General features: G+C 39.2%; 1 protein-coding gene across 2 annotated transcripts in view; it reads right to left on the bottom strand.

Moving 5' to 3' along the window:
• Positions 1-12,027, bottom strand: part of evi5l (ecotropic viral integration site 5 like) — a 48,165-nt gene that overhangs the window by 31,728 nt on the left and 4,410 nt on the right. For both annotated transcript variants that reach the window (XM_075462587.1, XM_075462586.1), the window contains exon 2: positions 1,863-2,252. In XM_075462587.1, the coding sequence (XP_075318702.1) occupies positions 1,863-2,098 (236 nt within the window). In that variant the 5' untranslated portion in view covers positions 2,099-2,252. The remainder of the gene's footprint in view (positions 1-1,862; positions 2,253-12,027) is intronic.

Here is a 12,027-nt window from a genome sequence, read left to right on the forward strand (position 1 = left end):
CACGTCTGATTCCTTAAAGTTGCTTGTCTCATCCATTTGCCAAAAGTGGAACTGAAACTTAAAATATAACAGCACTGCTATATATTTTTTTGTCTATGTTGAGGTTAAGTCTCATCAAAACAGAAAGCATTTTTCTGCATTGGTGGACCATTAAAGATAAAATGTGAAACAGATTGTTAATGAGAACAAGTCACCGATGCACCAAAACACTCCAACCCATTTAAGATTAATCTTTTTATCTTAGTTCACTCACCAACTCCTATGGTGTGAATTTTAGTCTGTGTAATTCTGCAGACCTTTTAGTAGCATGAGCTATATAAAACACTTGGGTAAGAGAAAAAAAATAAAAAATCCAAAAAGCTTGAAAGGTCCTCTTTAAGAGATGTGTACATGGCAACTTCTTCTAACTGCTCTCGTTAATCACTAGCAGTGTTGCAATAACGTAGATAATAATAAATGCTGCCCATAAAGCTCCACAAACAACTACTGTACCAGAAATGTCTGTAAAACTGCTGACAGCATCATCTCCAACCGCAAATAAGTTCGCTCTATGCCTTTCTCAGGCTAACAGCTCCAACATTAAATCACGCAAGTTGGTGCCATTTTTAAACCTGGTATTCAGTTAATTAACATCCGGGCAGCATACTGCTCCTTAAGTAATTTCTGATTGTTCACTGAACCACCCCCCACAATAGCAATTATCAAATCACAGCTTAGCAACTGTTACTAGGCATGGCCTGTGAACAAAAGTGTTTGTATAATAACAAAAAAATAAAAAATAAATAAATAAATACTGTAGATTTGTACATAGCGAATGTTCATTCACTATTTTTATTTATTTTATTCTATTCTATTCGCTTGTTTTTACTACTTTAATTGTTTTCATATCTTTACTGTATGCTGCTGCAACAAAACAATTTTCCAAATTGGGATTAATAAAGTATTTATTTATCTATCTATCTTGTTTGCTGTAACACTAGCTGCAAATGTTAGCATGCCCCGCCTGATCATCCTTCTACCAACAGTACAGTGGGGACATAGTAGGTCTGAGCAATATGGCTAAAAAAAAAAAAAAAAAAAAAAAAATCATACTTTGGCATTTTCAGACAGAATGGCAATACACTGTGAATGTCAGTATTTTCTAAGATAGTTTAGTGTAATAATTTTGATATTAGTCATACAGAACATTCAGAATTTGAATTTCTGAGAACGCTGATCTGATTTACAGTGTTTTGCTCCTCTTATGAGACAACGCAAGTCAGAAACAGCAAGTGAACACCTGAAAATGAACTAGCACTGATCTACATTTGCAGTGTCGTCTGATAAAATAACCTTTGACAGTGTCCGTTTTGAGTCCAGTTAAACTAATATAAATATAAAATGACATTAAGTTGGAGGCAGTGAAGCTGCAGCCCATCTTGTGCTGACAAATATGGATTAAAAAAAAGCAGTGATACAATTGGTTAGACCTATTATGTCATTACAAACGGAATTGTCAAATTTTATAACTCATTTGCAAAAAATACTGAAATAAATTTCCAAAGCTGGCATAATGTAATAAAGTGCTGTAATGTAGTTTTGTGTTCCTCCAGAATAAGATGACACACCAAGCAAGGCTAATCTGAAAATGAATAACATTTTAAAGTACTACACTCAAATGTGTTACTCTAATTACTTAACTGACAGTATCCTAACCATATCAGATACATCCATCAGTTTTCCATGGCGGCTGGACCCTATCCAAGCTGCCATTGGGTGAAAGGTGTTGAGCAACCTGCATAAGTTTGCCATTTCATCACAGCAACAAGCTAAGCTGCATAACAGCTTTGCTTTACAGTTTGTCACAGGGCTGCTAACTTTACCTGTTTTGCTCCTCCAGTTTGGCCAGCAGCTCAAGTTCATCAGGACTCAGGTTCTCAGAGTCTGCTGGGGAGTGTGCTGGTGCTGACAGCACTGCATCATGGGAAGAAGAGTCTGGGCTGAGCACTGGGCTGCCCGTTGAGAGAGGGTCCAGGTCCATGCCAGGAGGAGTAGAGGGGCACTCAAGCTGAGTCCCACTGGAGCTTTCTCTTTCTGGGCTGCTGCTCGGGATTGACATGGTGCTGAAAATGGAGTGGGATGGAGGACACAGTGTGGACGTTGTGGGGGAGTCTCTGCGTCTCCCTGCTGGTCTCCCTCCTAAGTGAGCCTGGCTGTGGCTTGGCTGAACAGTGGATGGACCCTGGAGCCAATGGGATTAGAAATCTTCAAACCTGTCATGGATACAGAAAAAGGTAAAATCTTTAGAGAACTGATGCACATGCATGTATGGAAGTTATTCCTTCATTTATGATGTCTCCTTCTCTCAGTCTTTAATATCTCTAAATAAACATTAATTACTGAAATGTCTTACAGCTGATTGAATCATTGGAATGAAATGCTGATTAACCTCTTAATACGTTATTCACAATTCAGTAAATACTGCATTTACTTTATTGTTTTTGTCGCGAACAAAGATTCTCATCTTAATATATATGAATATATATATATATAAACATATAAAATAAAAAATAAAGCCAGAGCATAATTTACTAAACCATTCCATTTGAGTTGTAGGCATTGTCAACATAGTTTTTTTCCCCCAAATAAACGATAACAATGTGTGCGTTTGTTTGACACTTCCACTGATAAGGGGAATTGGAAGGACAGGAGTTTGCAGCTTGATCCCAGCATTTGGTTAGCTAAACTGGCAATGATAAGATTTCACACATTCCAGAGAAAAACCCATTCAGACCTAAAACGTCACTTGACACAAATGCAAACTGTGCGAAAATAAAAGAGTGTCTTTCTGCTGCAGTCACCAGAAAGGTGGAGATACCTTTGGTTGGCTAAACAGTCAATGTATACATTTATTATTGATTCAATTTAAAATGTGGGATTAACGTTGTTGAAGACTTCTGCAAAACATACACTGAAACTCCCCAAGCAACCCTCCTCTTTCCTTGATCCTCTCTTTCCTGGGTGCTTTTTAGGAATTAAAGCCATCTTAAAATCTCTGTTTATGAACTATTTTACCAGGTCAGAGGCAGGGTGACAGGAGGTGAGATGAGATGAGCCAATAATTGTTACATAAACTCACAACAAGGCACTGAAGAAATTGATTTTGGCAGCGTGATCAAGCAAGACGGTTGATGGTAATATTCTGCAGCCCATATAATATGAAGCATATGACACTGGCATCCAGTACACAACGACAGAAGGAGAGCAGAAATACAGCGTGAGAGAGGAGGCAAGGACAGGAGCATAATAACCATCTGATCACAGCAAGCAGCAGAGACAAGGACCACATTCATGCATTGCAACCAGCCCAATCACAAGAAACATTACAAAATAGATAAGACAAGTTGTAAAGTGTAAAAAGGTTATCTTCAAGAAACAACCACAGTTTTATTTTCTTTATCAGAAATGCAATACACATTTATAAGCCATTATTACATCAGGAATACAGAAGAATGTGCTGCAACAAAGAACAATGACAGCTTTTTCCTACAAAAACCCCCCAAACATGTGACACATGGGCCAAACTCAGGCAGTGATGTTTTCTGTACCATTAATCACAATTTCACTTCAATCCAACCAACAAAAGGTGTTCTATTTTGTAATGTATGCTTCTAGACACCTATAGATTTCACTCCTTGGACATCAGCGGTTCATTGGCAATTTTTCTACACTGGATGTGGCGACCCCTGATAAAGGGAGTGGCCAAAATCAAATCAAATCAAATTTATTTATATAGCACATTTCATGTACAAACAATTCAAAGTGCTTCACATAAAATAAAAGCATTGCAGCAGGGAGTGTAAGAAGCATTAAAAATACATAAAAGAATATAAAGAGAAACAAATAAAATCATTTAAATGAATTTAAAAAACAGGCAACAGTCTAGATAAGTTAAAAGATATTTCATGCATAGACACATGAGAACAGAAATGTTTTTAACCTGGATTTAAAAATGTCTCCATTTGGTGAAAGTTTAATCTCCACTGGCAGTTTGTTCCACTTGTTGGCAGCATAACAGCTAAATGCTGCTTCTCCATGTTTAGTCTGGACTCTGGACTGGACCAGCTGACCTGAGTCCTTGGAAAAGAAGAAGGAGACTCGAGGCATGTACACATAATCTCCACTCCAGATTTTCTTTTAACCATATCTACTGAGGCTAAAACAATAACCTCTATAACCTCTAAATACATTTAATTTAATAAAAAAAAAACAGAAAGAAGTGTGGGCTTATAAATAAAGACGCTATTACTTGAATCAAATGGCAATTTAATCAATTCATGAGGGGAATAAAACAACTCCATGAGTAAGGTGCTTGAGGGAGGTTTCAGGACTACCGAGGGCTGCTCGGCTGTGTTGTGAAGCCAGACTGTGAAAGGAGTGAGTCATGCAGGACTCAAACACACATAATGGTGAAGGGAAGGACATTGTGAAGGTCTCTGACGCAGCAAAGCCAGCCAGAATTTCTGAACGTGGCTGTTGTACTGTACATGACTGCAGGCCCCATTGTAGAGCACAGAGTTTCATTATAATGCACTCACTGCATATTTATGCTTCTCTCGTCCACAACACTCACACCACCTCCAGTCATTCGACATGAATGTTGCATGAAGGGTTCCCATTTAAACTTAAGTGCACAATATCTGATTTACAAATCCCTTTCACTGATGGTTGTCACGGTCCCCATATGGGCTTTCTCCAGCCTGGGGCATTATAAGAAGGACTCCTTTGATGTCTTTTCAACAACAGCAAAAACGTACCGATCGATATTTTTTTTTTTAGACACGCATCATGAACAACCACAGACCTTATGAGGAGCAAATTATTCCCCTTAAAGATCAAGGAAGTCTAAGAAACAGAAATAAATCTGACTAGCATTTTATATACTAAAACTAAGAAAAAAAATAAGCAGTTTTTTTCACAGGGGCCGGATCCCTGCTGTGTGTGTGTGTGTGTGTGTGTGTGTGTGTGTGTGTGTATGTGTGTGTGTATATCTTGCCTTTAGGGCTATCCTCTCCGTTAATCTGCGGCTGCTAACCTCACGGTACTTCCAACTCGTTAGCTCATGTTTGGTTTCTGATGGGGGCTCTGTTCACGTTTCTACTGCATTCAGGTACTGCGCCCTCGCTCCACGTTGCTCAAAGTGCGCCACTGTAAGGAAGGGATGTGCTTTTTTTCAGATACTGCTGCTCAGTGATCTCTACCTTCTTTCCAATTATGGGAATAACATGATTGGCTCAAACCCTTGCATGGACTTAGTTGTCTGATACAGTTAAATATGCTCCAGAAAGAAAGCAAAAGAGCAGTGAATTACATTCCATTCGTTGTGCTAGTCTGAGCCAAACTAGACTTTTAAAATGCATATAAACATTAGGGGTGTGCAAAATAATCAAATAATCATGACGATGCATCGCGATTCTAATTTTCGCGATCTACTGCATCGATTCTTGACGCCAAGTATCGATTTTTTAAATTTATTTATTTATTATTTTTTGGGGGGGGCTTTTTATGCCTTTAATGATAGGACACATGCAATTGATACATTTCACTGCAAGGGATGTTTGCAATATTTATTTTTTTATAGTTTTATAAAGCCCATGCACTTTTCTTTTGTCTGTACTGATCATCCCTATTTTGTTATTTTAACACATTGAATACCGGCGGTTTTTACAGAATTATGTCGTAGAATCCCAGCGTTCTAAACCATTTTTTGACGTTTTTTGTACAGTCACAGCATATTATGTGATAGGGCCACTGAAACATGTTATGGCTCGTTTCAAAGCTGAGACTTTAAACTCTTTGTGGGTCAAAACTGCGTGTCTCTAGGTGCCGCCATTAGCGAGCTATCCTTAGCTAAACCAAGGCGGGTATCCACCAAAATCAACAACAAACTGAGATATCGGGGCTTTTGTGAAACGTGCGCTCTTTCAGCCTGTCGCACTTTAGATACTTACATATCCGGGTCAGAGGATTTGCGTCGTGTCGCATGTTGCAAAGCTAACCTGTTCATAAGACCGCCTCCTTAGACTTAGATTTTTCCATTAAAAAAAAACGTAAAAACTTATTTTTACCATGTGGGAGCCAACGCATGGGCAGTAAAAACGTAGTTTTACGTGACTTGGGAGTCAATGTGTTAAGTTTTATAAATCCTATGCACTTTTTGTGATGAGTGTGTCCAGTAATAGTAATATTTGTGTCCAGTAATATTTGTTTTAATGGCAATACCTCCAAAAGTTGTTTCAATAAATACAGTTATGAATTGATTTGCTTTGAGTTATGTATCAATTAAAGACACTATCCAGATCATACACAGCCAGTCAGCCACTGGCAATGGCTGTATTTATTTTTTAAGTATGTTCAGGGAAAATATCGCAATGCATTGCAATAATTCAAGTATCGTGATAGTATCGCATCGTGGCATGTGAATCGTGATTCGAATCGAATCGTGACTTTGCCAATACCCACCCCTAATAAACATGTAAGTCAGACCAAAATCATGTTGAAATAGTGATTTTCAAGACCATACTACAAGATAATGTGGTTGGGAATTGAATCCCTCCTACATGCATACAGACAACTAGACTCAAATGGTCCTTGTCACTCTGCACATGTTCCATAGATCTATATATTCTAATCATTTTCTAAAAACGGTTAATTGTAAGTGTGTATCTATAGAGCTGCATGCCTAATAACGCTGTGCTCATTCACACATTTTTCTTTCTTATGTCAAATCGCTGAAAATGTGATTGAAAATCAGTCCGCTAAGTGTGAGCTCAAAGTCACTAAAAGCCTTTCCAGACTCTCTCTCTGCTCCAATAAAATCCTGATTTTATAACCACAACATCATCTGAAAAAAAAACACAATTAAAGCAACTTAAAGTGAACGGAGTTGGGAAAGGGAGCAGAATGCCTAAAGCATTTTCTCACACAGTCCACAGTGTGTCAGACATAAAATGAACCCAGGACTCAAGTGACTGAGTGTTGGGTTGTAAATACTCCAATGCTGCCATGCATGTTTACTGGAACCAGGACGGCGGTCCAGTCAGATGACAAAGGTGAGCTATAACTGGACTCAAATGTGTATGTGATCATTCTGAGCGCAGGTTTTCACACTTTTTAAGTACTTCTGTTACACCCTTCTTATACTTCAGGGGTAGAATCTTTCTTAGAACTCGCATTCTTAATATTTTGAAATACTTGGGGCAAGATTAATTAAAAAAAATAAATTGAAGGCACAAAAACCATGTAGAGGCATTTCTTGCACCAAAAGTTAAATTCGTAAAAAAGTGCAGTGAGAATATACACACCCAACACACTTCAGACCACGCGTACACACGTTTTTAGACCCGGTGAAACCCCTTTCAGTCGGGTTCTCACGTCGCTGATGAGCACCTCAGTTTCACACTTGACAAAATTGTGCTTCTTCTTTGCTGTTGCTTTCATTGTAAAGTATATTAAGTTGTAGTGCAAACAATGTTTTTACATCATGCAAATTATTAAAGGAGAATTCCGGCCATTTTACAAACATATCCCATCTGTTGGAGACCCAGGGAAGTTGGCCAAAGGGAAAAACGCGAGAAATTTTCATGCCCGTTGCGCAAAGTTGTCCAATTGCGCTGATTTCCATGAAAGCGGGCTCTTTCGGGCAAGCGTTTAACCTTTCCTGAGGCTCTTAACGTGTATCAAAATACTTTTGACCGAATTGGCCGTGGTGTCAGTAGCAATACAATTCAACCCAGGGGCTAAGCATACCGTTAGCTAGCACAGATATGATACATTTGGAGCTGAATAATGGGCGAAGGTGCGCTCCTTCCAGCAGTCATGTGACACGTCATGACATGACGGCAAAAATGGGAGTTGAAACGAGTCAGCTGTTCGATAGGAAACAATAACAAACATGGCAATGTGTAGTTCGGTTCCCGAAGGTTGTTTTTGGTGGATAAAAAGACAATTTTGGAAAACTATAGTGTATGACTTCGGCGATCAATTTGTGCGCATGCCTGTGGAACACGGAAGCTGAGAGAGGTAGGTGCGCTGTTTTTGAAATCTCAAAATGTATCATATCTGTGCTAGCTAACGGTATGGTTAGCCCCTGAGTTGAATTGTATTGCTACTGACACCACGGCCAATTCGGTCAAAAGTATTTTGATACACGTTAAGAGCCTCAGAAAAGGTTAAACGCTTGCCCGAAAGAGCCCGCTTTCATGGAAAGCAGCGCAATTGGACAACTTTGCGCAGCGGGCATGAAAATTTCTCGCGTTTTTCCCTTTGGCCAACTTCCCTGGGTCTCCAACAGATGGGATATGTTTGTAAAATGGCCGGAATTCTCCTTTAATAAAGGGGAGTGTACGCACCTATCAATGGCTAAAAACGGGCACGAAATAAGGCTTGAGCATGTGTGTACAATTACACATTGATTAAGAAATATATAAGAGAACCACACACGGCTTTATAAATATGCAGAAACAAATGTGTATACTCATTGCTGCCTCTGTGTGTAATATGGTTCTAGTAATGACACTGCAGAGTTTTATGTTTCTGGTCCCTAGCACCTACATCACATTTGACCAGAGAGATTTTTCTAATGTGGTTGTATTTTCATTTACGTGTGTTGCCTTAATGAATAAGCAACAAACAGGACTGTGTGCACCATGGATTACGTTTATAAGTATCATACAACCAGCATCAAGGTTATAGTGAGGCGACTCTTCATATAGTCCTGGTGTATCGACTGCGCGGTTCAAATGAATGAGATGTTTGAAGCTTGTTCAGGAGAACTGGATCAGGAGATAAAAAAAACAAAACACTGTCTCTTTGGGGTGTTGGACAGGACCTTCTTTCTTCTTTTTATTAAAGGATTCAGGTACTTGCACAAGGGGATGCATCTGTGGTGGGTCTGTTCCGGGAAACAGATGTTTGCATGTATGTGTGTGGTTTTACATTAGAAACTCACACCAAACGTATGGAAGCGTCCCAGAGAGTGCACATGCAACTAAACTGAAAGTTTACAAGCATAAGTACTCAGGCGGGTGCTGTTATTCAGAGCCTAACACTATTGGTCATCACTTCTGATGGACTGTTCTTTGTATCATCATATTAGTACGATTAAGGGGATTTATCTTACACGCTTACCAGTCTTATGTTCGTGTCATGCTGCTGATGTTTTCGGGATTCGTCTGGTGTGAACTTCCTGTGATATTAAGAATTAAGGAGGAAGAGAAAAATCTGGACCAACTGATGTCTCTAACGTTATGAACGTTTTTCACTGATGATTAAAGCTCTTCCAACAGAGCTAAAGCAAATTGTGGTGTCAGCCCTCATGTATTAACCTCCTCATCCCAATGGAGACGAACATGAAATACATGAAAAGATTACATGACTCGGACAACATCCTTTGAAGCAGCATTCTATGGTTTGAAAGTCTTTTTATCCAGTTTGTTAATGATACAGAAACAAAATCCTAAATCTAAACTTGTAGCGACACATCATTGGATGACGGTGAAGACAAAGACACAGGTAACACACTGAAAAAGTTTGAATCAAATATTCCTCCCATTTAGAATTGATCTATCATTTATTCCTTTCTTTTTTTTTTTTAAATCAATGTCTTAGGACAAGAATAATTGAAACAGGGATACGGTAACCAGAAACTAAAAGAATATAGAACAGGGGCATAAAGTGTATGTTGTGGGGGACGATGCCCCTTTGCTCCCGCCACATCCAGAAGCCCTGGCAGGCTTTGCATTCATTCAGCCGTATGTGCAGCTAATTCTGGACTCAGGTAGTGGATTTTGATTCTACACTAAAAGATTATCATATGAACGTTCGGTCTCCTCACTCACCCTTAGGTGCACCAACACTTCCTCCCTATAAAAGCATCCTCCGTGAGTTGTTTCCAAATGGAAAGCTTCCAGTGTGAAGCAGTAAAAGCAGGAAATGTTTAGTTTACATTAACGGTGGCTTAAAACAGCTTAGGTAACAAGTAAAAGGAGGCTGACATATGAATGTATAAATAGGAGCAAAGGCGAACTTGATAGCACACTCACAGAAACTATGCAGTGTAGCTACTATCTCCTCCAGTAAAGCTACACTTGTCCTGGCTCGGCACAGCACACCGTGGCATGGCTGAACCAACTCAACCCAGGTTGTTGAGAAAATAATTATAGTCATGATTGACATTAGTTTTCCTGTGACATTCATGTAATAGTTTTTAAGTGTCAGACTTTCCCAGCAGCACCACCATAAAAACACTGACCAGTGGTCCAGCTGATAAATTCCCCATTCTGCTAACAAACGACGGTTATTTGACTTGCAAATGGCCAATTCACAAACTTCTGCTTAATGAGATGAGATTCTTTGAATAAAAAAAAATCCTTAAAAGTTAACAAAACAAGCCTCCTTAGTAAAATGACCAACCTGAGACAAACTACATAAAAAAAACAAACTCATCAGAGCGGCAAAAGCTTCCAACTGACGGGTTGACTGTGCAAAAAAAACAAGCATTATCGTCCTCCCGCTTATGACAACATGGGTTTCAAAAGGCCTCGCTCAGTGTATACCTTGTAAACACATTTGTTGTTATTCATACTCTATATGCAATCATCCTGTTGTAAATTATTCCTTGCTCACTTTAAACAATAACATATGGTGAACTTTGCTAATGAAGTGCTCTGGCCTTTTGTACAGAAAAGCAGCATGTTTGTAACTGTTTTACAAATATCAGATTTAAAGGTATTTACAGTACAAACGCAGACAGATTGTGACGCAATATGCTTATTTCAGCATATATCCTCGATATTGAGTGTTGATAGACTCAGATCTGACTTTCAGCAGCCACATCAAAGCTGTCACCAAGGCAGCTTTTTACCATCTCAGAAACATCAGCAGAATTAAAGGTTTCCTCTCCCAAAAAGACCAGGAGAAACTCATCCATGCATTCATCTCCAGTAGACTCCATCACTGTAACGCTCTTTTAACTGGACTTCCCACAAAGAGCATTAAACATCTGCAGCTCATCCAGATCGCTGCTGCTGGAGTTTTAACCCGGACTAAGAGATCTGAACACATCACAGCAGCTTTAAAATCTTTACTCTGGCTTCCAGTCAGTCACAGAATAGATTTTAAAAGCCTGCTGATGGTTTACAGTCTGTGATCTGTTCAGAGAATATAAAGCCAGCAGAGCTCTTAGATCCAAGGACTCAGGTCAGCTGGTCCAGTCCAGAGTCCAGACTAAACATGGAGAAGCAGCATTTAGCTGTTATGCTGCAAACAAGTGGAACAAACTGCCAGTGGAGATTAAACTTTCACCAAATGGAGACATTTTTAAATCCAGGTTAAAAACATTTATTTTCTCATGTCTATGCATGAAATCTGCACGATATCTTTGAACTTATCTGGACTGTTGCTTGCTTTTAACCCTTTAAATGATTTTATTTGTTTCTTTTTATATTATTTTATGTATTTTTAATGCTTCCCTGCTGCAATGCTTTTATTTTATGTAAAGCACTTTGAATTGTTTGTACATGAAATGTGCTATGCAAATACATTTGATTTGATTTGAAGAAGACAGATCAAATTTCAGAGAAACAGGTGACCGACTAACATGAAACACAACTAAGTTTGAAGTACACTGATAAATGCCATGGACATTTACACGTCTCTGCCTTTTACACGTTAATAGAAATCCAATATGCAGCAGCATGAAAATGGGATCACGGCTCAGGCAGTGTAAAACCTATGGAGCAGCACAGATCCAGTTACAAATCTGCAGGCAACGAGAACAATGGGGCAGAGAGAAGGGGGGGGGGTGAAGGAGCTGCAGTTGTAGTGAGCTTGAATCACAACAGCCAGGTCATCAAGCTGCTCCCTGCTTCCATGTGTCAGCAAAGCAAATGAAGTGCAGAGCACCAGCACCAATACCAGCCCAGCAGCAAGCCAGGCAGGAAGACGAGCATCAGCCCAGGTTATGAGATATTCTGTTCAAACATACAG

Source organism: Odontesthes bonariensis, chromosome 4, assembly GCF_027942865.1.
Source record: "Odontesthes bonariensis isolate fOdoBon6 chromosome 4, fOdoBon6.hap1, whole genome shotgun sequence".
NCBI lineage: Eukaryota > Metazoa > Chordata > Actinopteri > Atheriniformes > Atherinopsidae > Odontesthes > Odontesthes bonariensis.